The following is a 22,295-nucleotide window of genomic DNA, read 5'->3' as shown; positions in this document are numbered from 1 at the left end:
GTGGCTTGTATGGAGCCAATGTGATGCCGTTGTTGGATCGGGGCCCGATCGATAAGTGGCGATTACGGACCAGTTGACATTTCTTCAACAAGACGTGTGCTTGACTCGTGCAAGCGTGACTCGCGCAAGTGTGCACGCGAATGCGTACGAAGAAGCAAGATAACCTTTATCCATCGAGATGGACACATGTTCTCGCCGCCACATGGCTTTTTTAGCAAGACGGGAAGAAGGAATAAAAAGTAAAAAACAGGCCATCGACACCATCGTGTCTATTTCATGTATTTTCTCAGCTGCGCCGGCCACAGTCCCTCGTAAATGGTAGTTCATGTCATCAAGATGCAGGAACGCCTCCGTCACCAAGAACCCTGCCAATGCTCACCAACTGATCAGAAAGCCCTCACGAGCTGGCTTGGGTTATCAGGTAAAAGATAGCTTGGCATTTGTGGGCAGTGGCAAGCTCCCAAGCCACGTCCCTCCGAGACCTCGTCGTATCATGTAAAATCCGATTGTGAGGAAAAACCCGTCATGTTATTTATATATGGTGCCGTGACGTGGTTCCAGCCATGTCACCACTTCCAAAACGCGAATCCTCCCCGAGCGATTTCCTTTCCATGATATAAGCAAAATAGAAGCTACAGACTTTGATGCCAGTTCGCAACGGTCAGGATTCTCGCCAATAAATAAATGGCTGCTATTTTGAGACTTTTCTTTGTTTCCGCCCCCGCAAAATGTGCCTCACGTATAATTATAGAAACATGTTCCCTTGGCTGTCCGTCATCTTCTCAGCCCAAAACCGCCATCTGGTTGAACATCACTTGTCACTATGTAGCCTAGTTCGGGACGAGCCAAATTTACCAGAGATGTCGATTTTTTCCGCTTTTGGGTTTTTCGTGTTCCGCCGTGAAAACTGTCATAGTTTCGCCCCGAGCCCCGGTGAGGCGAATTTAGAGCAGAGGCTCAGCACATCTTCCCACTCATTGTCAGAAACCAACGGCGAAGTCACGAAGGGTTTGGCCCCTGTTTTTTCAAGCATTCCATCCAGGTTTGGCAGCAAGGCTTCATAGGCATCGACTTCCATGCCCAAAATATGCTTTCGGGTGAGCCCCAAGTGCTCCATGTACCAGGCTGCGTCTTCGGCAATACACATCTTCTCAAAGGCGTCGATGACGTTGGACGAGACGCGGGTCGATTGCCTTGCTGCTTCAAACGCCATGCGCTGGCCGATGGCGAGGACGAAAGATTGGCACAGAGGAGCGATTCGTTTATTGAAGAGCACATTCCGTTCAGACGGAGACGTACTGCCGCGTAAATCATCTTGCAGCTCAGAAAACACGCCTGCCTCATGCCTTGCGAGGGTGGAATCTTGGTCCGCGGGTTTGGGAAGGACACATCGCCCGGTTAGGAGTTCATGCGCTAAACCTGCGGAAGAAGTTGTCAATAGAGTATCAGGCATCGAGGAGGTCTTGGACGTCTTGGCATACGAAGAGACAGGACATGTACATCTCCCTCCCCGGTTGCGTTGCCCGAAAACGACAAGTACAGCTCGGCAATTTGGTTATGGGTAAAATAGCCGCGCCAGCCACAGCGTTCCGCCAGTTCGGACAAGACACCGTGATAGTGTACAGCGGTGGCTTTGAAAACAACCGCTATATTGCGGCGTGTGTTGATGGACACGTCTGGCTTCCTCAGGATACTGATGCACCATTCTGCCAGTATACTTAGCATTTCCGCCGCTACGAGTCCCCTTAGGACGGGCCTATACTGCGTGCTGAATGAAATTATGGGAACGGCTTCTCTATCTGCAGAATACTGGACAAATCGGCGCTTGCCGTAGCGGGCTGCGATATAAGTACCAATCTTGAGGCAGCTGATATGGCCCAAAGACAGCGCAATCGCACCAACCGACAACCTCCAAAGTTGGCGGTGAATATCGTCATGAAAGTTGTCAGGCTTTGAGGTTGTTCCCAGGAGCGCGCTAGAGGGCAGCTTAACGTGATTGAATGATGTGATTGAATGGTCCAACGGGGTCGTCCCCGGTCGCACGGGTAGCAGCCACGACGTTATTCCCGGATACTGGCTAGAAGAACTGGCAAGGGGCACTAAAAAGAGCTTCAAACCTCTGTCTTCGCCTTTCACAAAAAGTCTAGCCATGACTATGCCCACCCGCCTCACCCGTGCCAGTGGTGTGGAAGGTGGCATGGACTTGGCTGCATTTCGATTTGGCGTGTGAAGATCAAAGGAGCCATCTGGCAAGGCTATTGCCGTCGTTTCCAAGTTTCTGATGTCCAGGCCATGGCCAAACTCGGTCAGGAGGAAAGAAGCGCAAGTTTCAAAGGCCATTAGTTCCTTCAACAAGGGACGCAGATCTGGGCGGTGCTCCAAAGCCCCAATGGTACCAACACACAGATTTAGGTGAATTTGCGATATCAGAAACGCGCCGATGTCTCGGGTCATGAGTACTATCAAAATGTCAGAATTTTGGACTAGGATGGCTTCGCTGCCAGATGTTGCTACAATTCAGATGAAAGTCCCAGAACTTGGGTTTTAACTGTACGATATCGTCGACTGTTAAGCCTGTGGAGAGAAGTTAGCCCTATCGTCAAGTCGAGTCTTCTAGAAGCAAAGTATATGACATGCCGGAGTTTACAACCAAGGACTTGGCTCTTTCGTAGACACCAGAGTACGCTTCCGGCGACGCCATACAGACCTGATTAGGCTTGAGAGCCCAAGTCGTGTCCTCCAACACTGACTCGGGAAACGACATGGTAGTCCAAATGCGCAACAAAATTATAAACTCAAGCTTATTATGTGGGCATTTATTTGAGGGCGACTGTGGCAAGGCAGGGGTACTGGGCTTGGAGCATATAGTTCGGTTCAATCTGTAATAATCGAATTTGAGGTATCAAGAGTCCTTGGTTTTCCAAGAGGCCTTGAGGGACCAGAGGTCTTTATATATACAAGAAGTCGGTGTGTGCCGGAGGCCCGGCGCAGCTCCCGTCCGGCCTCGGGCCTCGTGATACCTTCTTTGTTGTTGTGTGAGCGTTGTTGGCCCAATGCCTTTGTTGTGGCCTAGCCGTGTGACGGTGTGTGTATTGTGGAAATCCAGGTTCGGAAAAATCACTCAAGAAACGGTACGCATGCCACAGCTGACCACGCCAAATGTGGTTGATTGCTCTTGGAAGCCAAGGCCTGGACCATTTACACACCGTCTTTCGCGGCCTTTCCGTGCGTGGCTTTATGCAATGCTACCATGCAACTCAGATTCCTCCCGTGTCGTATGAGCTCCGAGCCGTGCCGTCCGCGGCCGATGCTAAAACTAGATGACACTATCAGGATGAAGACCTTAGCTGACCATGTTTCAACAAATCCAGGTTTGTGGGGTTGGTGAAGGCGATATCTTAGGGTAAGTCATCAATTCGGCCCGTTGTCAACAAGCTGGACCATTTATCTATGAGGTTCAACCTCGGTTGTATTTTTCAGGTAAGCATCTAATTGGGAAATCTAGGAGCTCACTGAAATCTATCCTTGTTGACCAATCAAAAGGTGTCGTGTACCAAGTACGACTGTCATAGAGGCCTCAATTCCGTAGAAAGATGGCGTCAGTCGAGGACACGATCAACCGTTCAATTCAATTCACAGCTGCCAATCGTGATAGTGATAGCCGGCATGGATGTATTGGATCAACGATAGGCTCAATAGCGGTTGTGGATTTAGTTAAACCGCGGAATTGATGCTTGATTGCACCAATCTAGCTGTGAAGTAAAATTTCCTTCATACCTGATGAGGACTGTTCGTACGAACAGCTCTGGCTCTATTGGGGCTTAGAATTTTCCAAATTCTTCAAGCCATCGCAGGTGCTGCACCATTTATGCTATTATATTATTATGATTACTCAAAGACTTTATTGCCGCGACATTATTCCTCCCAAACAAGGACAATGAAGGACAGAGGAAAATCACTATCGTATTCTGCCTATAACCCGGAAGCTATTTCCTAAGGGATATTTTGTATATTGATTGGAGCAAGTATATTATAGTATGATGATATATAGGATTATATTATAGTATGATGATATATAGGATTATATTATAGTATGATGATATATAGGATTATATTATAGTATGATGATATATAGGATTATATTATAATATGGTAATATATAGGATAACGGGCTTGGATATGAGGAATCTAGTCGAATTTGGTCAGTAGTTGCGTGTTTTTGTGGCTCATTCTAAACACGAGGCCTAATAGAAATTCTTGCCCCAGAAACGGACGCTTGCAGCTCTGTGGCATACAGAAAAGGCAAAAGGGAAAAAAAGGACGATAGAAGAGTGTGCTAAGATGCAGGATACGAAGGAGCTACCTTGGCGTCTTCCACGCCCCGACGCGAGTATTCTCAGATACAAGTTATAACGTAATAGAAATAGCAAATGATGTCGGGCTATAACGTGTTATCACAGAAAAAAGATGCAGGGTCTTCGGGGTAGCCGTTTATGTCTTTGCTTTGAGACTGATCTATAAAATAGGAGCTCATTGGAGATGGTCAAATGACATCTCATGACAACCTAGCATCCGCACGTGTTACGGAAATGACACAATACGATTCCCTCAGTTCGACATACAACGTGTTTGACACGCTTCCATATAGGCAAATGGAATGGGAGAACGTTTTTCGAGCCGTCAGTCCGTTACTGCGGCCCGAAATGAAAGTGCTCGAATTGGCGTGTGGTACTGGCTTCTACACGTCGAGGTTTCTCGATTGGGGGGTCACGGACATGACAGCAGTCGATATTTCTCGTCCCATGCTTGCCGAGGCCGCCATTCGAGCACATAAATATGTCGAGGCCGGAGACCTGCGACTCATTGCGGCAGACTGCACCAAGATTCAATCGTTTGCGCCTGATCACAGCTCGTGTTACTTTGATCTGGCCTTTGGCGCTTGGTTTCTAAACTATGCCGATGATAAAGGCCAGCTGAGAGCCATGTTTCGAAACATTGCGCAAAATCTTCGCCCTGGCGCTCCTTTTATAGGCGTAGTGCCTCATCCGACGGATGATGTTGCTTCTCGAGCTGAAGTTTATAACAAGCCACCGTTTAACAGAATGTTCCCAAGAAATGAGTACACAGAAAATCTGGAATCAGGCGACGGTTACGGCCTCCGAGTATTTCTGAATAATAATGGCGTCGGTTTCATGACATGGCACATGAAGAGAGAGGTATACGAAAATGCGGCGAGACTTGCTGGCTTTAAAGGACGGTTGGAATGGAAACGCGAATTTTTGCTCAACCATGATTGGAAACAACGGTTTGACCTGACTAGTGATGAGTGGCGAATTAGAGGGGCAAATCCTTACTTTGGAATACTTGTTGCTTGGAAATGATAGCATCAATTACCGTCAGTACACAGCAGTCATGACTTGTAACTGTCTTGAGAGAAATGTAGTGGTTGAGGAGGAATGCCTTCAAGCCCTGTATGCCATGGGTTGACCCGGTCGCCTCCTTCCTTAGTACCAGGGCCTTGTGAACTAAACTAGCCTCTTGGTACAGATGTTTAGCTATTAGACCACTGTCGAGGTCAGAATGATATCGGGGGGCAAGTCATTTTTATTTGAGTGGTTACTTCTGGGTATGCACGATTGCTGGTGACCTTGCTGGTGGCAAAGATGGATTCACGTCCCCAGGTATATGCAACCCTAACCCCAAGGCCAAGTTAATGCCCGCTATTTTCTTACCCGCCTCATGCCATCATTGATGTTCCTCCTCTACAATCTTTCCTCTCCCTACAAACCAATTAACATCTCCTCCCCAGAACCTCTGCAGTATGGTCAACTTTGGCACCTTTACTTCTCTCAGGCAATTGACCCAAGTCGCCTTGCTAGGAGGCCATGCGCAGGCCAATAGTTCCCAGCTTAGGGACATTGTTCCCAAACGCGAGGTCCTCTATGTTGGCGGACGGTACACAAATGTGACGGCAAGTCTGGAATCCACCCTTGATTTTACGCGCCTCTAAGACTGGAGAAACAGGACAATGCAACCAAATCTACATCAATGGCCATGACGGGACAAATCTACGTCGAGAAGCTTTCCCCCAACTCGGCCCCGGCGAACCCACCACTTCCCATCATCTTCATCGCCGGCGCGGCCCAGACCGGCGCCAACTTCCTTGATACGCCAGACGGACGGCCAGGATGGGCATCCTATTTCATATCCAAAGGTCACACCGTCTACCTCTCGGACCAGCCTGCACGCGGCCGCTCCTTTTGGTTTCCCGGACAGGGAAGCGTCGGGTACATCGGCTCCCCCAATTCTGTCTCTGACATCTTCACCGACACAGCACACAACGGCAACCAGTGGCCGCAGGCAAAACTTCACACGCAGTGGCCCGGCGCCGGTCGCGTCGGCGACTCAACTTTCGACGCTTTCTACAGGAGCCAGGTGCAGTTCCAAACGGACCGCTTCATAAGCGAAGAGGAGAATGCCCAGGCATATTCGGCCCTAGTAGACCTCGTAGGCGACTGTTATATCATCAGTCACTCGCAGGCGGGGGCATACGGTATTGTCTTTTGGTCAAAAACACCCATGACCCGCTCAAATGGTTGACGATTGAAGCAGGCTGGAGGGTGGGAGACATGCGCTCAAGCCTTGTCAAGGGCATTGTTCAGCTCGAGCCGTCTGGTCCGCCGTTCACCCTCCGACCGCCGTTTGGCAACGACCCGGCTTTCGCCTTCGGCCTCACCGACCTCGCCATCGGATACGAGCCGTCCGCGGGCGAGAATGCCGAGAACATGGAGACGATTGTCGAGCCAGCAATCGACGACCATCACAACGAGTGCATCATGCAAAAGTCTCCGGCGAAACAGCTGACAAACCTCGGCAAAATCCCGCAACTCGTTGTTACCGGCGAAGCGTCGTTTCACGCGCCGTACGATTACTGCACCGTCAAGTATCTGGGGCAAGTTGGCGTGGACGTGGAGCATGCGGATCTAGGCAAGGAGGGCATTCACGGCAACGGACACATGTTCTTCATGGAGAAGAACAACCTGGAGATTGCCGACAGGGTGCACCAGTGGCTGCAAAAGCACTAATCAACGCATAATGGAGGGTCAATAGCCTTATTAAACAATTGCGTGGTTTGATGTTGGCTACTGTAGAGAGGCAGGAAGATGACCGATCTTAATTGCTTACAATGTGGGTACTCCGGTATGCAACTTCCTTGACTTGGATCCAAAGGCACATGAGACGCAATGTATATACGGCATTGAGACCTAATTCATCAAGTGCGCTAATCCTGGTAGGTGTGGAGCTAGGTGTATGAACCTTGTAATAATATAACTGGCCTCTTCAAAACTTGCATCCAAGTCTGGATCATCGGGTAGCTCTGGATCGTGACCAAACCAGTAGTCACAACGACATCTTTTTCGAAACTGCAGTAGGCAGTGTTTGGTGAAAACGGCCCGGATCCTCGATGCTCTAGTAGCCTGTCACAGAAGCCTTGCAACCAACTTTATTAAACCCCCGTAGCTCGTCACTTGGTTTTAGGAGAAGTGCCTGTTCAGAGCACCCAGCGGAGTTGATGCAGGTCATGATCGGTTGTGGGGAAAGTTGACTGTGCCATTGCGAGGTTGTCAATCGCACATGGACAAATTGCGTCGTGCTGCTGATCGTAAGCTGTCGATATAATGACTTAGCTATGATGTCTTGGAACGGCTCCGAATTTGCAGCAAGCACAAAATATAATGAGAGTGTTGGGGATTCGTTCTTACGTACGCCATTGGCCATCCTGTGGCTGCTTGTCTCGCTTCATGCGCCCAAACGTACAAATGGTTTCTATGAAATTCGGTTCGTTGCAGTGTAGTTCATCAGGCCTTATCATCGGGATGCCCAACATCTTTCCGGAAAGAATCCAGCCCGGGAGATGACTGATGAGGAGCTCTCCTGTATGTGTGGGCTGGCAAGATTTCGCCCCTAGGCGACGGACTACGTGCCACAAGAGTCCGGCGCCTAGCCATCGCTCAAAAATAAACAACCTCCCGAGAAACAAAGTGTTTCCTGATGTCAAGGCTGCCTTATGAGGACTATGACTGGGAATCCGTCTTTGGGGCCTGCAGCGAGAATGTTGTCGGGTACATATCGCTCTCCGTTGGCGTGGTGAGACCTCGATGGGTTGATGGATATATCCATGGATATCATCGAAGGCGCCTTGGCAGCTAACATGAACACGGGCTACAAAGCTATCAACTTGGGAGACGGAGTAAAAACGGTCCTAACTAGTGATGGTATTACTTGCGGCCAATGGCGGTTTTAGACGGTGCAACATGCAGGAGACGCAAAGCACTGGCTAGACTCGGATAACGGGCAGGAGACGATGGAAATACATTCAGATCAAATACCAGGCATATCTGCCTGCTAGACAATTATCAGTAGGCCTGCGCTTTTGCTTCTTTTACCGCAACACAATTACGTGGCGCAAGGCACGGCGGAGAAGTCATCGACCAACCTCTCCGTCTTGGTCTCAGAAACTGTTCAAACACACTCGACGACGTCAAGCATGCGACAAAAAGTATTCATCTCCTGCTCCTTCGAAAACTGCCACAAATCATTATAAATTCTGCCGTCCACGCGTCGTATACATGTGAAGCTTCGCGGGCTCATTTCGACAAACACATGTCTTTGGATTGTCCAAAGCCAAAGAAGCGGGAAAGACGGCTCCAAGCTCACCTACCCCGCGCCTCTCTAAGCAACTCATAGTCAAAGGAGGAACGGAGCTCGTCTTTCACTTTCACTGGCTTCTGATGTTGTCGTGAAGCCGATGAAGGAGCTTTCCCTGTTTGCATCCGGCTCCGGCTAGTCTAGGTTCTTTTACTGATGGGAGGGTAAGTAAGAAGGCGAAAAAAGATAGATACCAAGGGGTTGCTCACGGTGAGCTGTAGGAATAGCTTCGCGGAGCATATCTCCATCTTCGTCGGGGAGCAACTCAGCAATGTCAATAATATATGACACTAACCAAGCGCCAGTTGCTGCGCTCATAACACTTAGCACGGCAGTCAACATTATTGCCTGATGTTAGAAAGTTTTGCGTAGCCACGGAATGGCATACTAATAGTGTCGTGATAAACTTGGAGATGACAAGTGTGGTTTTCAAAGGGACAGTCTGGCGCGGAGCTCGAATATAACTGCTCGGGTGGAGGTCAAGCTCACAACCTTGAAGACACCAGGTGAGCTCTCCTAGTGCTCTGCAGCTCTATTGTTCTTCCCATTGATGTCAATTACGCCACTTCGATGGCTGCATCAATCGGGCTCACGGACCATGTACTTTGTAGACATTTCTCCACCTCCACGGCTGACCGGCTACTCAAATGTGGATAGCATATTTAGAATCCATTACTTGTATTATATTTTTTCTATTGGGAAAAACGCTGCCCGTAACAGAAATGAGAGAGACGTCGAGTGAACCAGCTATGCAAAGTCAGTCTGACGGTAGCACGCGAGAACAAAGTAGAAAAAGGCTAGAGCTAGGCACTTCCTAATTAGGCTAGACGTGGCTAGAAGAGTTGGTGGCTTGGCAATAGATTGTGATTTCTGACAACACCCAGGCAGGGGTGGGCGGAAAAAGAGTGTCAGATTGATAGCATTCCAACTATGGTTAGCGTGAGCCAAATAGACGACATGTGGAATGGCCAATGCATATGTGTCGGATGAAGCAGCGAGAAGAGACAAATTAACCTCGTGAAAACTGTATTATTCTGCCGTACTATGAGAGAAAGACGGAGGCATGTAGTAATATTTAAAGTCTAGGAGTAATTTCAGTAAGAGATGAGTACGCGAGACTCTACGAGTTTAGTAGTATAAGTGACGAATAATGTTAGCGCGACTTCTAGCATGGTAATAAGCACAAAAAGAGGCTTTTCTAACTAGTAAGAATTTTGAACGGCATAGGATTACTTAGAGAACTAGCGAATAATAGCATTCTATTCAAATATAACATATAGTAACTCACATCTTCTACGCCGCGTTGACAGACTTTGAGGCTAGCAGCTGAGGTTAACTAGTGTCTGTTTGTTCCCCACTAACCGGGATTGGGTGTGTGGATGTATATAACACATATATTTATTGCCTGCCTTGGTTGTGAATAACGAATTTGAAAGCGTAAGAGTCGTAAAAGGAACTAAATGTGTTCTTTAATGTCGGCTGGTCTGTTTTGCTTTCACAAACTAACCACATAGCTAAAACCGCTAAACCTCCCTTCTGACAGATATGCGTCCCCCGATATTTCTGTAACTTGAACGGTTTTTGGAAATGTTCGCTCAAATGCGTGATAATGAATCCATTAACTAAAACAATGGTCTTGGCTAAAGGCAGCTTGAAGTTTGATTCTAGCTATAGTCATGATCAAATAGGCAGAATACTTACATCCTCGGGTATATACCTTCCTGTGATGGTTCTCACTCCCTTTGGTATTGTCCGCGGGAACCCTATTGGGGCAGCCGGGTAGATCCTCAACGATTCCTGTATGCACGTAGTCAAATACTTTAGACTCTCTACTCTGGACAAACAAATCTCATCCTCAGAGTTCAACGCAGATCGAATCTCACCCGTGACTCTAGACAGACATGTCGGGCTGCTAACCATATAATAGGCGAATGATGATAGAGCCAGTGACGTAGTTTCCGCCCCGGCAACAATCAGGCCGTTTACGGCAGCAAGCACGTAGTCAAAAGTCAGTTCCTATATAACTGTCAGGTCGTGCAACAGCGAAGGACTTGATGCGCTGTGAGGGGGCCCGTAAAACATCAATTGATAGTATGATGAGCGGCGGGTTGGGGTCTACCGCCCTTTCTTTCGCCTTGACAACGGGCTCAATTAGATCGTCCCTTCCATTGGCACTGTCCATCCGCTTTGCTCGCATGATCTTTTTTTGCTCCAGAACTTTCAAGGTTTTCTTGCTGAACAAATATCTCAGTGCTCCCGCCAAGAGTCTCAGACCTAGATACCACAACACAACAACTTGGGCCCCCTACCCGCAAGCCTTGAACATGAACCCGACGTATGATCCTGTGCGCAGGTTTCCAAGCAGGAAAAGCTCTCTCCAAGGGCCAAATCACCCACAGTGTCGCGGATAGTTCAGTTGAACCACGCGGCCAAGTCGAATACATTGCTTCTGTGAATGCATTTTTCATTCACAAGTCCGACTGACGTTGACCTGCCAACGTCCTGTTCAAAGTGTCTTCAAATATATTCAATTATCAAATTACGTGCCTCATAACCAGCCTCCCATGTCTTTTAAGTCTACGGACAGGAAATCCGTCAGCCAGGAAGCCCCTCAAAACTTTATGCGTTTCCTTCTCTAGATTTGAAAGATCTTCTGAAACAAGTCAGTTGAAGCTAAGGGCTTGATAGAATTGAAGATATTTGGGGTTTGTTTCCTCCAATCGACCCTCCATATATGTCTTTTCATGCCCCTGGTTCTGAAAAGGAAAGCTGTGAAGTGGAAATGCGGACAACTGGGCCATATTTTTCATCAAGTTTGAGGACCGTGAAACAGAGTTTTCCCCGAATTGATTGATATGCCCATGGTAATATCGACGTCCGGTAGTGTATTGGACCAGGGAAGCGTGAGAGAGGATGGGGTAAACATTGTACAAAATACTGGCGATGCATAGACGAGTGCTTTTAATTTCTTGTTAGTTGCAATAGCGAGATCTGATTGAGTAATGTAACTAACCAGAAGAATAAAGACAGATGACAATGCCCTGCGTGCTATCTCTGAGATGATACTTATTCTGCAAGACATCTTGTCAAGAGAGATGCAGATACTTGATGGAAGTATTAGCTGATAATATGTGCAAAGCACTTCACTTTCTAGGTGATGGAGATAACCTCCAGTCCCGAGGTTTGAGAGATATAGTATCACTGATCGTGACACTGGTTCAACGTGTGAAGGCTTGGAACTGTTTTCATAATCTAATAATCTACTTTGACATCGAAGATTCTCGGTTTTTCTCAACGCTCAGGCCTCTAGCCTAATAGCTGCCTTACGCCTGTAACCTAGTCTCGTGATGGTTCGATGTCGTGTAACCGTTGTTGGCCCAACAGCCTTTGTTGGGTTCAACCGTGTGACACTATGTACGAAACTTGTAATGAACGGAGTACTTCGAGTTCTTCTTTCTATGGTCCGTGTCTTGAATATTAAACCAGACCCTCATTATGCCTAGTTGTAAGCAATACTTCAAAATTATCCGGACAGATCTTGGCAAAAGTTCCAAGGTTGCCCCCAGTCAAACTCACACCACAGTTCTCAACTACATCCTCGAGTATTGTTTACAGCAAAATTTGTTTTCTGCCCTTAGCAATAGCGTAAGGAGATTCCAGGAAGTTGCGAAACGAGGTGAGAGCGGATGCACTCAAATCGGATCTTGACCGCATACTCGCCTATATTAACCACAACATACAACACCACGGACTGACGGACTGCTCCACATACTACCAGGCGTTGTATAAAAAAACTCTGCGAAGCGGTATCCAAGCCCTCACTGGAGTCGTCTCCATCCAAAGAAGCCTGGCCTGGGATGATGCAATGAGATACGCGGTAGAGGTTATTCGGGACCCCCAAGATACACAGAGGAGAGCAGCCGCGCCGTGGAAGCGATCCTGCTCAAAGCTGTTGGCATAACGAACTTATGAAGCGGTTCCGACCAAGTACCCTCGAGGCAGCGCGTTCCGGAACAGAATGGGTCATTGCAAATCACTATCATGGCAATAGGGGTGAATTGCACACGTGGACAAGAAGGCTAGCTTCCTCCGTCACTGTCACAGCGATGGCGTCGGGGCCGCCTTCTACCCGAAGGATAGCCCTCTTGCAGCTGGATTCTATCAAAGCGGAACTCTCCCTTGCTCACTTGTACTTTTAGCATGGGTACCTATCGACCAGGCCGTCCAGTTCGCGCAGTTTTCTCATGTTGCAGTCTGTGGGCATTATGTTGCGTTCACAACGGCGGACTACAACGTTCGACTACGAATGATTGCGCTTGCTGCTGGGGTGCTTCTTATCGGCAACTAGTCAATAAAAAAAACAAAGTCTAGATTGTTTGGTTGATGGATTGAATGACCGGCGAGAAGTCAAAACTGTCACACGGTAGGCCACAATAAAGTTGGGCCAACAACGGTCACACAACAACCAAGAAGGTATCACGCCGAGGTCGGACTTTAAACGAAAGCTGCCTAAGGCCTCTAACACACCCCAATTTTTTATATTTAAAGAGACCCCCGTCCCTTAAAGCCTCTGAACAAACTCAGGACTTTTAATACCTTGAGGTCGATTATTACAGATTAACCTAAACCTTTGTGTTTAGCTATGCATGAAAACTGCCCTGTCAACCGTCGCTCCACCGGTTTCCAGCAGCTCAAGACCCTACTGCGTTTACCCTGTTATGTAATTTGCCTCTTGTTCGTTCGAGACCAAGGTCCGGGGCGGCTCGTTGCGCTATTCATGCAGCCGCGAGCCCTGGGAACGATTGCGTCTATCGCGAAAAAGAACGCGCTTTAATCGAATAGCAATGTACCCCCTTATATTCCGTTGACAGCGTCCATCGGCTGCAGATACATAAGGAGGGGGTAAGTTATTGGTTTTTTGCAGCCGCTTTATTGAAGCCGAAACACGATAATCAAGCGTTCGTTCATCGACTTTTATCTGCTTTCCAGACAGCTGTCGTTCTGTACAATGTGGCCGTTATCCTCCATCTCCAATCAATTCAGCTCTACATTTCAGACGTTTAATCTTACTATAAACTGACTCTAAAGCTTTACAACTTTTCCTTCAAAACCATAGGTCTACATCAAAATGACGCAGTACGACTCTATTGGGTCTTCGTATCTTGTCGTAGGCGAACTTCTCTTTAAACAAATGGAGCTTGCCATGGTGAGGAGGGCCATCCGACCATTGCTGAAACCGGACGCCACTATCGTGGAGTTTGCTTGTGGCACAGGATTCTATACCCAGGAAATATTGTCGTGGACCACCTCGACGATAACATCAATGGACATTTCTCCAGTCATGCTGGACATTGCGTCCAAGAACATTTCGGCAGGCGGTAGAGGCCGCGTCCGTTTCGTGCTTGGGGACGGTACTGTATTAAGGTCCTATGCTCCCGACAAGTCAATCGGCTTCTTTGACTGTGCTTTCGGCGGCTGGTTTTTGAATTACGCGGAGAACAGAACCGAGTTGATAGCAATGTTTGCTACTATTGCGCATAATCTCAGCCACGATGGGGTATTTGTTGGAGTGGTGCCTCATCCCACTGAAGACTTGATTGCGCGGAGGAAAGCATATAGTCGCTCACCGCTAGACCGAATGTGGCCGCGTCTAGAATACATCAAAGAGATTGATGAAGGGTCAGGCTGGAGTTCCCGCATACACCTGGATGAGGATGTGAGCTTCGTGGCAACGCACATGAAGCAATCTACGTATGAGGCCGCTGCTAGAGAAGGAGGGTTCCGAGGAAAGCTGGAATGGAGATCTGAAGGCATTCAAGAACTTGGGTTCAAGGGAAAATGGATTGAACAATTTGACCTGACGGCCGAGGAATACAAAATTCGGGAGGCGAATCCGGTCATGGGACTATTGATAGTGTGGAAAAATTGAACTCTCGAAACTCTTGAGTACCTCGACTTGTATCAGACTTTTCACCAATCAGAGCTGGTTGCTACTATAGAGATAGCAAAACTGTCACAAATGGAGGTAACCCCCTATGCTGGTTGACGGGTCAGAGGTACTTCTTCTTAGTAGAGTATTATAGGCATCTAGAATGTTAGTGAGGTTTCGTACTAGATCGCTCGTAGATATATCAATCACTTGTGCAAATTGACAAGGGTCTGTTGAAAGTCCACGGAAATCATTTCGTGCAAAAATTGACATTCTGTAGCTTCTAGTGGTAACATTTCATATTGTCAAATCCTTTCGCTCAATTTAAAAACATGAGGTCTGACAAGATACCCGAGTGATCATGCGGTTTAGGACTTTAGTCACTGCCAGAGCATTGACTGTAGTGTAGTTTTGTAGTTTTGTAGTTTTTATAGTTTCGAATATAAAAAATTATATTAAATCTAATAAAATACTTATAGAATTATAAGTTTTACGGATAACTAGTATAAATTCTATATTATAAGCTAATATTAAAAAAAGTGGGTCCTTACATACTATTATAAACTTAAAACTTTAAAAACTATATTTTATAGTTTTTATAGTATAGTATAGTATAGTGTGTTTTTAAAAAATTACATAATCTAGTTTTTAAGCTTATAATAAGCTAGAAGGACCCACTTTTTAAATAAGCTGATTGGTTATAATATTAGCTATTTTATGTATTTATTATTATAATCCAAGTATTTTATTAGATTTATTATTAATTATTTAAGCTTTTTGAAAAAATGAAAATGTAGTTTTCTTGTCAATGCTCTGGGACTCACTGCACAGTGACCTGGGCCGTTCGATTCTGACCGAACCTTAGTAAGGTGCATTGTTCTGTAAGTGAAATATGTTGAAAAGAGATTCTCTTATACATTGGATGCCGCGCACAAGATCATATCAAAATGCCATTGAATCTATGACCCAGTGTCATCGTGTAGATGATGACACCGGCCTTGATACGGAGTACAAACTCCCCATTTGTGTATCATTCATCTTCTCCAGCCGGTTCATTGCCCAAAGATTGTGATAGCCATGACAAGGATAAACAGAATTCCGAATTCCTATGTACCAATGACACAAATTATGTTAGCAACGGTTATAGCTGCCTTGCAAGCTACTTTGTGGCCCACGTCTTTATTGTTCTACAATATTGATTTCCGCAATCAAATTTCTCCTTGCCAACCAATGTACATTTAATTCTCGTTGCCAATACCCACGTACTCGGAGTGAATAGTGTCATAAGATGGCCACGTAGTTAGTATACTGTTTAGCTCGTCCAGCTTTAAGATTGATCATTCAGGAACCGCAATCGTGCCCTTGAAATGTGGAGGTTGATACTGCATCCGTTAAATTCTGAGAAAATTCGAATAGTCGTTGCTGGTTCACAGTGGGCCAGGATTCTCCATTTTCGAAGGCTTTGACCATTCCATCCATGTAAGCTGCCTGGATGGAGAAACTGTAAAGCATGGTATTGGTCTGCTTAGGTGTCACGTTGGCTACGAGGGGCGCAGACCAACAAGTTATGTGCCGTCATAGCCGGCATATGACTCGTCATGCTTCTGAGATTGTGATGAGATTGGCCAAGATACAGCGCTGACACAACGGCCAGCGGGGTCCAAGGTGGTGAGTCACATAATGGATCTTGCATGCCGTTGTCCTTCGTCCTGATTTCGGAGCGCAACATGGTGAGCTTTGCTAGGCATGTGTTTACAAGCTGCCCGAAGCCAGCCGACAGCCGCCGCCGGATCCGGCTTGTGAATCAAACTCGTCCCAGAAACCGTTAATGGAGCCTCGTTTCTCGGTAATTGAACTATGCAGTCATCCGTGTCCTTGCTCAATATCTGTTGCACAGTGGAGGGTGTGTCGGAGCAAGTGTGGTAAACCAACAACGCGACAGTCAAGCCAACGATCTTCCCAAGCTGTTAGGTCTGCCCAGTAGGACTTTCGCAGCCCTTAATTACCCATCCATTCATGATCTACTGCAGCAGAAATTGGGCTACATAGTTGGTACTTGTCATACATAGTCTCAGAGACAACCCGAGGTAATTGTTCTGACTAGTTGAATGTTCACCAATCAACGCTTCATTCTGTATAGTTGAATTGTCCCCAGTGTTAGTGCTAGAACAGACAATCGTGTCTTCCCGCCATAATATGCCCCCATGTGGAACAGTGTTATTTTCAAGAATCATCTGTGGAAGCGCCATTGCCTTACGATAGCATTCTCGGGCGGAATCTCTGGCATTTAAAGATAAATGCAGCATGCTACTAATCAGTAGTTGTTTAAGAGCATTGGGTTTCTTGCGGTATTCCTCATAAAGACACTGGATAATCCATTCACACCAAGTCAGCCGGCGTTTTAGGGAAGCAATTGCAACCACTGCCCGAGGGGGTTGGTCCCAGTATTGCTGATATCTCGGGAAGCCCAACAGAAGCTCATACACTACTATCCCAAGAGACCGGATATCAACAGCTGGCGAGTACCTTGTCGGTTGAACCTTCTTGACGTATGGTTCCCAGATTTCCGGTGGTGCATAAGGTTCCGTGCCGCAAATCGTTCTTAAAAGTTCGCCACGTCCGTGCATCCCAAAATCCACTAAGGCTGAAAGGATTTGGCGGAGAACAGACACGCTCTCGGTAACAGTAATCTTCTCGCGTTTATCGAGAGAACCGCCCGGGATATATTCGAGGCATAATTGAGGATAAGGATCTAAATCAGCCCAAAAAACTTTAATAATATTATCCTATCATGTTTCAGGTTAACGTAGAAAGAGGAACCTAAAGGACAGAACAAACATGTGATAATTTACTCAGTGTGTCCGCCTCCTCCAGCCATTTATCGCTGTCAATTACTGCTTTTTGTGACGGCTGTTTTAGGGCATGCTCTTCGCCGTTACTGACATTCTAATAATAAGTCAAGACACTAAAGTTTCCTCTTCCAAGCTCTCGTTTCAGGCAGACTGGACTGGCGTGTGGCGTATGTGCTCCGGTGGGCATTTCTGTATCAGGCCGAAGTGGAAGATTTAGATCGCTAAAGAGATTTTCCGTGATAGCAGCGCCCTGGCGGTATATGCTAACTTTCTCCATGTATAACGTTGATTTTAAATTATGCTAAGCAACGATAATTTGGAACTGGATATCTTTATGTATCTTGACAATGATTTTCTCCTTTTAATGGGCGTTCTTATCCCCGCTAATAATCCAGTGAAATCCCCGGCGCCTACCAGCCCCTTCGCCGTTATAGGTAACTTTGGTTCCAAGAAGGGAGCCTAAATCTTTCACTATAAAGCGTTACTAGTTATCGAACGTTAAACTGAATTAAACCCCGCTAAGACCCTTGAAATTAGGCAGAACGACATCACACTGCTACATCCAAATTGAACTCCACGCGAGGATCGCGGGCCTCGCTAAACTGAATCTCGATAAAAGGCTTGCCATCGAATTCGGATGGTTTTCTGTCACCGGGCTCATCCGGTGGCTCGGTTCTCTCACGGTCATCACGCCCATATTGGATTTTTTCCTCAGGCTCTTCATAGAGAGGTGACACGTAATAAGAACTGTCTATGATTGCCTTGGCAGCATGCCGCGCAAGATGATCATGGGAAGAGGGGTACACACGAGCAATGAGATCCGTGTTAGCCATTTTTGTTTTTAGGTCGGATAAGGATATTGATGCGACATCTGGAAGGATAGGCAGTAGACTTTTATGGTCGGAGAGGGAAACGAGCGTGACTTCCACCATCACCCTTCCATGTCTCTATACTCCTGTCCAATCGTGCCCGCCATCCTGCACCTTTCTGAGACTGAGGGGCGGCTGCATGGCTGTCATCATTGGCCGTGAGCTGCATATTGGTCGTGTACGCGCCCACCTTCGAGCATGAGAATGCAGTGACCAGTTGACGCTTTACGGAGTACGGAGTACTGCATTATGCACGGACACGACTGGCCCCACCAGACACTCCGGATTGCAGGCATTGGTGCCTTAGGCTGCCGAAAATATCTCAGTTCTCGTTCCTACAACTGCAACCACGCTGGCCATGTCTGCATTATGCACGACAACATGTCTCGCTCACGATTTACGACCACTGACGATATATCCTCTCTGAGCGACGCACAGCTGAGAGAGTTTATGGAGAAACACCGCCGATCGGATGGCGTATTTGAGCTTGACGTGGCCAATGACTGGAATAAATTGTCAGAAGGGGACCGAAATCGCCTTGCTGAGAGACTACAGTATGTTCCCCTATCATCCCATTCTCTTCGCTCACTCACGTCTGCTTAGATGCATATCGGCAGCCTCGCGATCGCTTGACCTTGACAACCTCGATGCGCTTTTGCGTGGTGTCTGCATCAAAGATAATTCCGTATCAGGAGACCGACCGCAGGAAAGCAAAAGGCGGACCGAATCGCCAGACGAAACCGATCAGGAGATATATCAGCGAGAAGAGATAGAAGCGTACAATAATCTTGTTCATGACGGCGGTCGTGCACTGTACCGAATTGACCTTATAGACTCGGTTTCAAAGGACCCCGATGTGTATCGCGACATGTTGGCCCCTTTCTGGAGACAACCTCGATATGATAAACCATCAGAGCTGGACCATTCCGACGCACGAGCAGTATTTCGAAGACAATGGCATAGATGGCAAAATTTCCGAAAATGGCAGCTTGATAATAGAAAGATTGAAGATGATGATGATGGTTTCCTGGCATTTGTGGAGAAGGCGAAACGAGATTGCCAAGAGGTAGGGGATTTAAAAGGAGTAGCTGAGATTGAGGCCGATCCGACAATCTTAAAGCAGCGCGGTGAACCATGGTATTATATTCAAAGACACCGTAACTGGCAGCGACGGTACCAGCGGGAGCTGGGATGCGAGACCATATCAGATTACGAAAAAGCGGTGAAAGCGCGTTTAGCCCGACATGGCTTCAACCTACCGTTTCATTTAATAGAAGACCCTAAGCAGCAGGATAAATTAACGGAGTGGATCGAATATCTTGGCTTTGAGTACTGGTGGCTTGACCGTTATACCGTATCTATGGAGCGCCTAAAGCCAAAACACGACGAAGCTTGGGATGAATTAAAAAAATTAAGAATGGTGAGGGATGACGAGACTCCGGAATTTATTCGCACTGATGCATCGGGTACGAGGTGTCAAAGGGAAGAAGACCACGCGCAGAAAACTCTGCAAGATGCAGAATCGGAAGCAAAAATGGTTTACCAGAAAACGCAAAAGGATCCTAATCGCCTTAACATTTCAGAGCAATTACGTGTAGAAATGTTACGTAAGGCTAGGAAACGACTACTGGCAGCCCGAGAATCGCTTGAATTTACTGAGCGGCGGAGCGACAGTCTTATTGACTTTGTTCGTAGCACCTTTGGCTACGCTAATGCGAAGGAAGACGTAGCCAACCAGGCCAATCTTGTGAATTGGGTTATGGAGGAGGTACACGCAATTGAGGCCGAACAGAAATCTCTAACTCTGCAGAGCAGCTCCCAGAAGAAGAGAAAAGCATCCGTGGAAGATGTCTGCTCAGGGCAGTTGGACCCCAAGAGACAGAAATGCAGCTCTCGAAAGCATAGCTGGCAACCGAGCAAAGATAAGATCGGCACGGGAGACGGAAGAGTTTTACGGAGGCGAAACCGACCATCAACAGACATAAATCGACAATTCAATCAGCATCAAAGCCGCAACATACACGATACATATCCCAGCCAAACAAAGCTTGTTAGACCAGCGGTGGAGCAGGTGCCGTTTGACAAAGCAGAGCCCGAATCCCTATAGGGCGGTTCACGAAAGAGGAGAAAGGTCGCATTCCAAGATGTCTCCCTAATGCAGTCAAGCTCTCAGAGACTAAAGCCAAATGGTCAAGGTCATGACTCGCAATCCAGCAATAATAGAGTTAGCGCAACTGACAGAAGAGCGTTACGCATACGTAAATGTCTACCAAAGGGCACGAGTCAACAACTAGATCAACATCAAACTCAAGACGAACAAGTCACGAACTCCGGTGGCCACTTATTCAAGTCAAACGTGCCGTCTCGGGGATTAATCCAAGGGCTACGTCGCAGCTCTCGGCTTAAAGCCTCACGGCCCAAGTCAGAAATTCGCGAGAGAAGTAGCGAATCCCGTCTCCCTAGTGGCTTGGGAAGCGAATATTTACCAGTGGAAGAATTATTAGGGAAGCGCATTCGCATGCGAGGACTTGGTCGTATTACGGAGTACTTGGTGAAGTTCAAAGTCTATGATGGCAACTGCGATATGTGGACGGCTGCCCAAAATCTCCCCAAAAACGTCATGGATGACTGATCAGTCATACGGTGGGTGACTGCAATCCTAGAGGCTAGAACGGTAATTATGAACTTGGACTGAGAATAATGGTGACATGACTCTATATAACAAAGGCCATGCGGAGCATGGCGCCATAGCTCACAAAATTCTGCGACACCTTGGAACTAATTACGCGGTCACCTCAGCCGCGGCGCCATGTGCTCAATTCGTCAGAATCAAAACGAAACCGTAGGCCGTAAAAGGAGATGAAAAGGAAAAGCCCCTACTGGCGGGAGTCTCCCACCGATAGAGTTTCCAAATTCTCTATTACTTTCGGAGCATTGCTGCCCAGTCGCGCTGGAAGGACAACTTCTAATGCCTTTGGCCGCCTATTGGCACAACTGTCTCTCTGGACCCGTTGCTTCCTCTCCTTCAACCGTCAACCGTACAGCGGCTGCAAAGATAGCCATGACCAAAAGCGCTCCCGTTATTATGAATGGAAGACCCATTGCACAGGTACTGCGCGCAGGCGCAATTGTGCCACACCGATGGCCGTGGCAAGAAAGCTCGCCTGGTTTGTAGTCGCGCCATAGGAATGTACTGGTGGAGTAATAGTCCGTGAATTGGATGCGTCGGTAATGCGGTTCTTATTCTCTGGAGTGGGCGGTTTATTATTACAAACTATCATGGTAATCCAAGTCATTGGAGGAATCGTTGGCACCATGTCTACAGTCACAAGCGTTTAGTATTCTTTCGACGACGTTTTGTGTTGTCGTCCATCGCAAGCTCGCAAGCATAGCTTGTATGGGCAGCATTTACATGGAAAGCATTTGCACATTGACACGGATAGAGCTGGCTATTTGCTACCTTTTCCACCACTCTCGAGCCACCGGTCAACCTGAAAACTGTGACAATCTCATTCTGGTACTCCGCAGCTATTGTTACATCTCTAACGTGCCACCTACTCGTCTAACCCAGGGTTACTCCATCTGCACTAGAGTATGGCAGGGGAGGGAAACCCTGTCATTTTGCTAATTTCTCGAACAAGAGGAGTAAGGATAAAGGATTGTATAACTAGGAAACAAAGAGAAAAAATAAAGGGGGAGAGGGAGGGGGGAAAAGGAAAAACTAATGATGATAATCAATAGATATTTTAATACATATTCTATGTAGAACGTACACTAAGCGCCATGTGTTGAATAGTACCTCAAATTTTCCTGACACCTCTAAATAATAGCTTAAACCGACCGTGACGTCCGTGTGATGCCAGTTACGGCCGAGGAATTATCGTAATGTTGTATTTTCAACCACATAGTCTGCGGGTCTGGGCCCATAGTCCAAGC

General features: G+C 47.1%; 6 protein-coding genes across 6 annotated transcripts; 4 read left to right on the top strand and 2 right to left on the bottom strand.

Annotated features, from left to right (window-relative positions):
* Positions 1-718: 718 nt before the first annotated feature.
* J3458_002653 (uncharacterized protein) lies at positions 719-2,454 on the bottom strand (the record flags this gene model as incomplete). The annotated part of the gene is made up of 2 exons (XM_007815074.2): positions 719-1,419; positions 1,482-2,454. 2 exons carry the CDS (start codon positions 2,452-2,454, stop codon positions 911-913), a joined length of 1,482 nt encoding a protein of 493 aa, XP_007813265.2. The 3' UTR covers positions 719-910.
* A 2,135-nt stretch (positions 2,455-4,589) lies between these two features.
* On the top strand, positions 4,590-7,085 carry J3458_002652 (uncharacterized protein; the record flags this gene model as incomplete). Its single annotated transcript, XM_007815073.2, has 4 exons — positions 4,590-5,216; positions 5,810-5,971; positions 6,025-6,553; positions 6,613-7,085. The coding sequence occupies 4 exons, from the start codon at positions 4,590-4,592 to the stop codon at positions 7,083-7,085; spliced, it is 1,791 nt and encodes a 596-aa protein (XP_007813264.2).
* Positions 7,086-13,305: 6,220 nt separating this feature from the next.
* J3458_002651 (uncharacterized protein) lies at positions 13,306-14,743 on the top strand. Its single transcript, XM_066117283.1, has one exon. It carries the CDS (start codon positions 13,838-13,840, stop codon positions 14,636-14,638), a length of 801 nt encoding a protein of 266 aa, XP_065977066.1. The 5' UTR covers positions 13,306-13,837; the 3' UTR covers positions 14,639-14,743.
* A 3,097-nt stretch (positions 14,744-17,840) lies between these two features.
* On the bottom strand, positions 17,841-18,544 carry J3458_002650 (uncharacterized protein). Its single transcript, XM_066117282.1, has one exon. It carries the CDS (start codon positions 18,420-18,422, stop codon positions 18,039-18,041), a length of 384 nt encoding a protein of 127 aa, XP_065977065.1. The 5' UTR covers positions 18,423-18,544; the 3' UTR covers positions 17,841-18,038.
* A 64-nt stretch (positions 18,545-18,608) lies between these two features.
* J3458_002649 (uncharacterized protein) lies at positions 18,609-20,466 on the top strand (the record flags this gene model as incomplete). Its single annotated transcript, XM_007815069.2, has 2 exons — positions 18,609-18,913; positions 18,963-20,466. The coding sequence occupies 2 exons, from the start codon at positions 18,609-18,611 to the stop codon at positions 20,464-20,466; spliced, it is 1,809 nt and encodes a 602-aa protein (XP_007813260.2).
* Positions 20,467-20,514: 48 nt separating this feature from the next.
* On the top strand, positions 20,515-20,991 carry J3458_002648 (uncharacterized protein; the record flags this gene model as incomplete). The annotated part of the gene is made up of 1 exon (XM_066117281.1): positions 20,515-20,991. One exon carries the CDS (start codon positions 20,515-20,517, stop codon positions 20,989-20,991), a length of 477 nt encoding a protein of 158 aa, XP_065977064.1.
* Between the last annotated feature and the right edge of the window lie 1,304 nt (positions 20,992-22,295).

Source organism: Metarhizium acridum, assembly GCF_019434415.1.
Source record: "Metarhizium acridum strain ARSEF 324 chromosome Unknown scaffold_13, whole genome shotgun sequence".
Lineage (NCBI taxonomy): Eukaryota > Fungi > Ascomycota > Sordariomycetes > Hypocreales > Clavicipitaceae > Metarhizium > Metarhizium acridum.
This window is presented reverse-complemented; position numbering and strand designations above follow the sequence as displayed.

Coding starts and splice junctions, on each gene's coding strand:
- J3458_002651 (XM_066117283.1), top strand. CDS start 13,838: ATGACGCAGTACGACTCTATTGGGTCTTCGTATCTTGTCGTAGGCGAA.
- J3458_002650 (XM_066117282.1), bottom strand. CDS start 18,422: ATGGTGGAAGTCACGCTCGTTTCCCTCTCCGACCATAAAAGTCTACTG.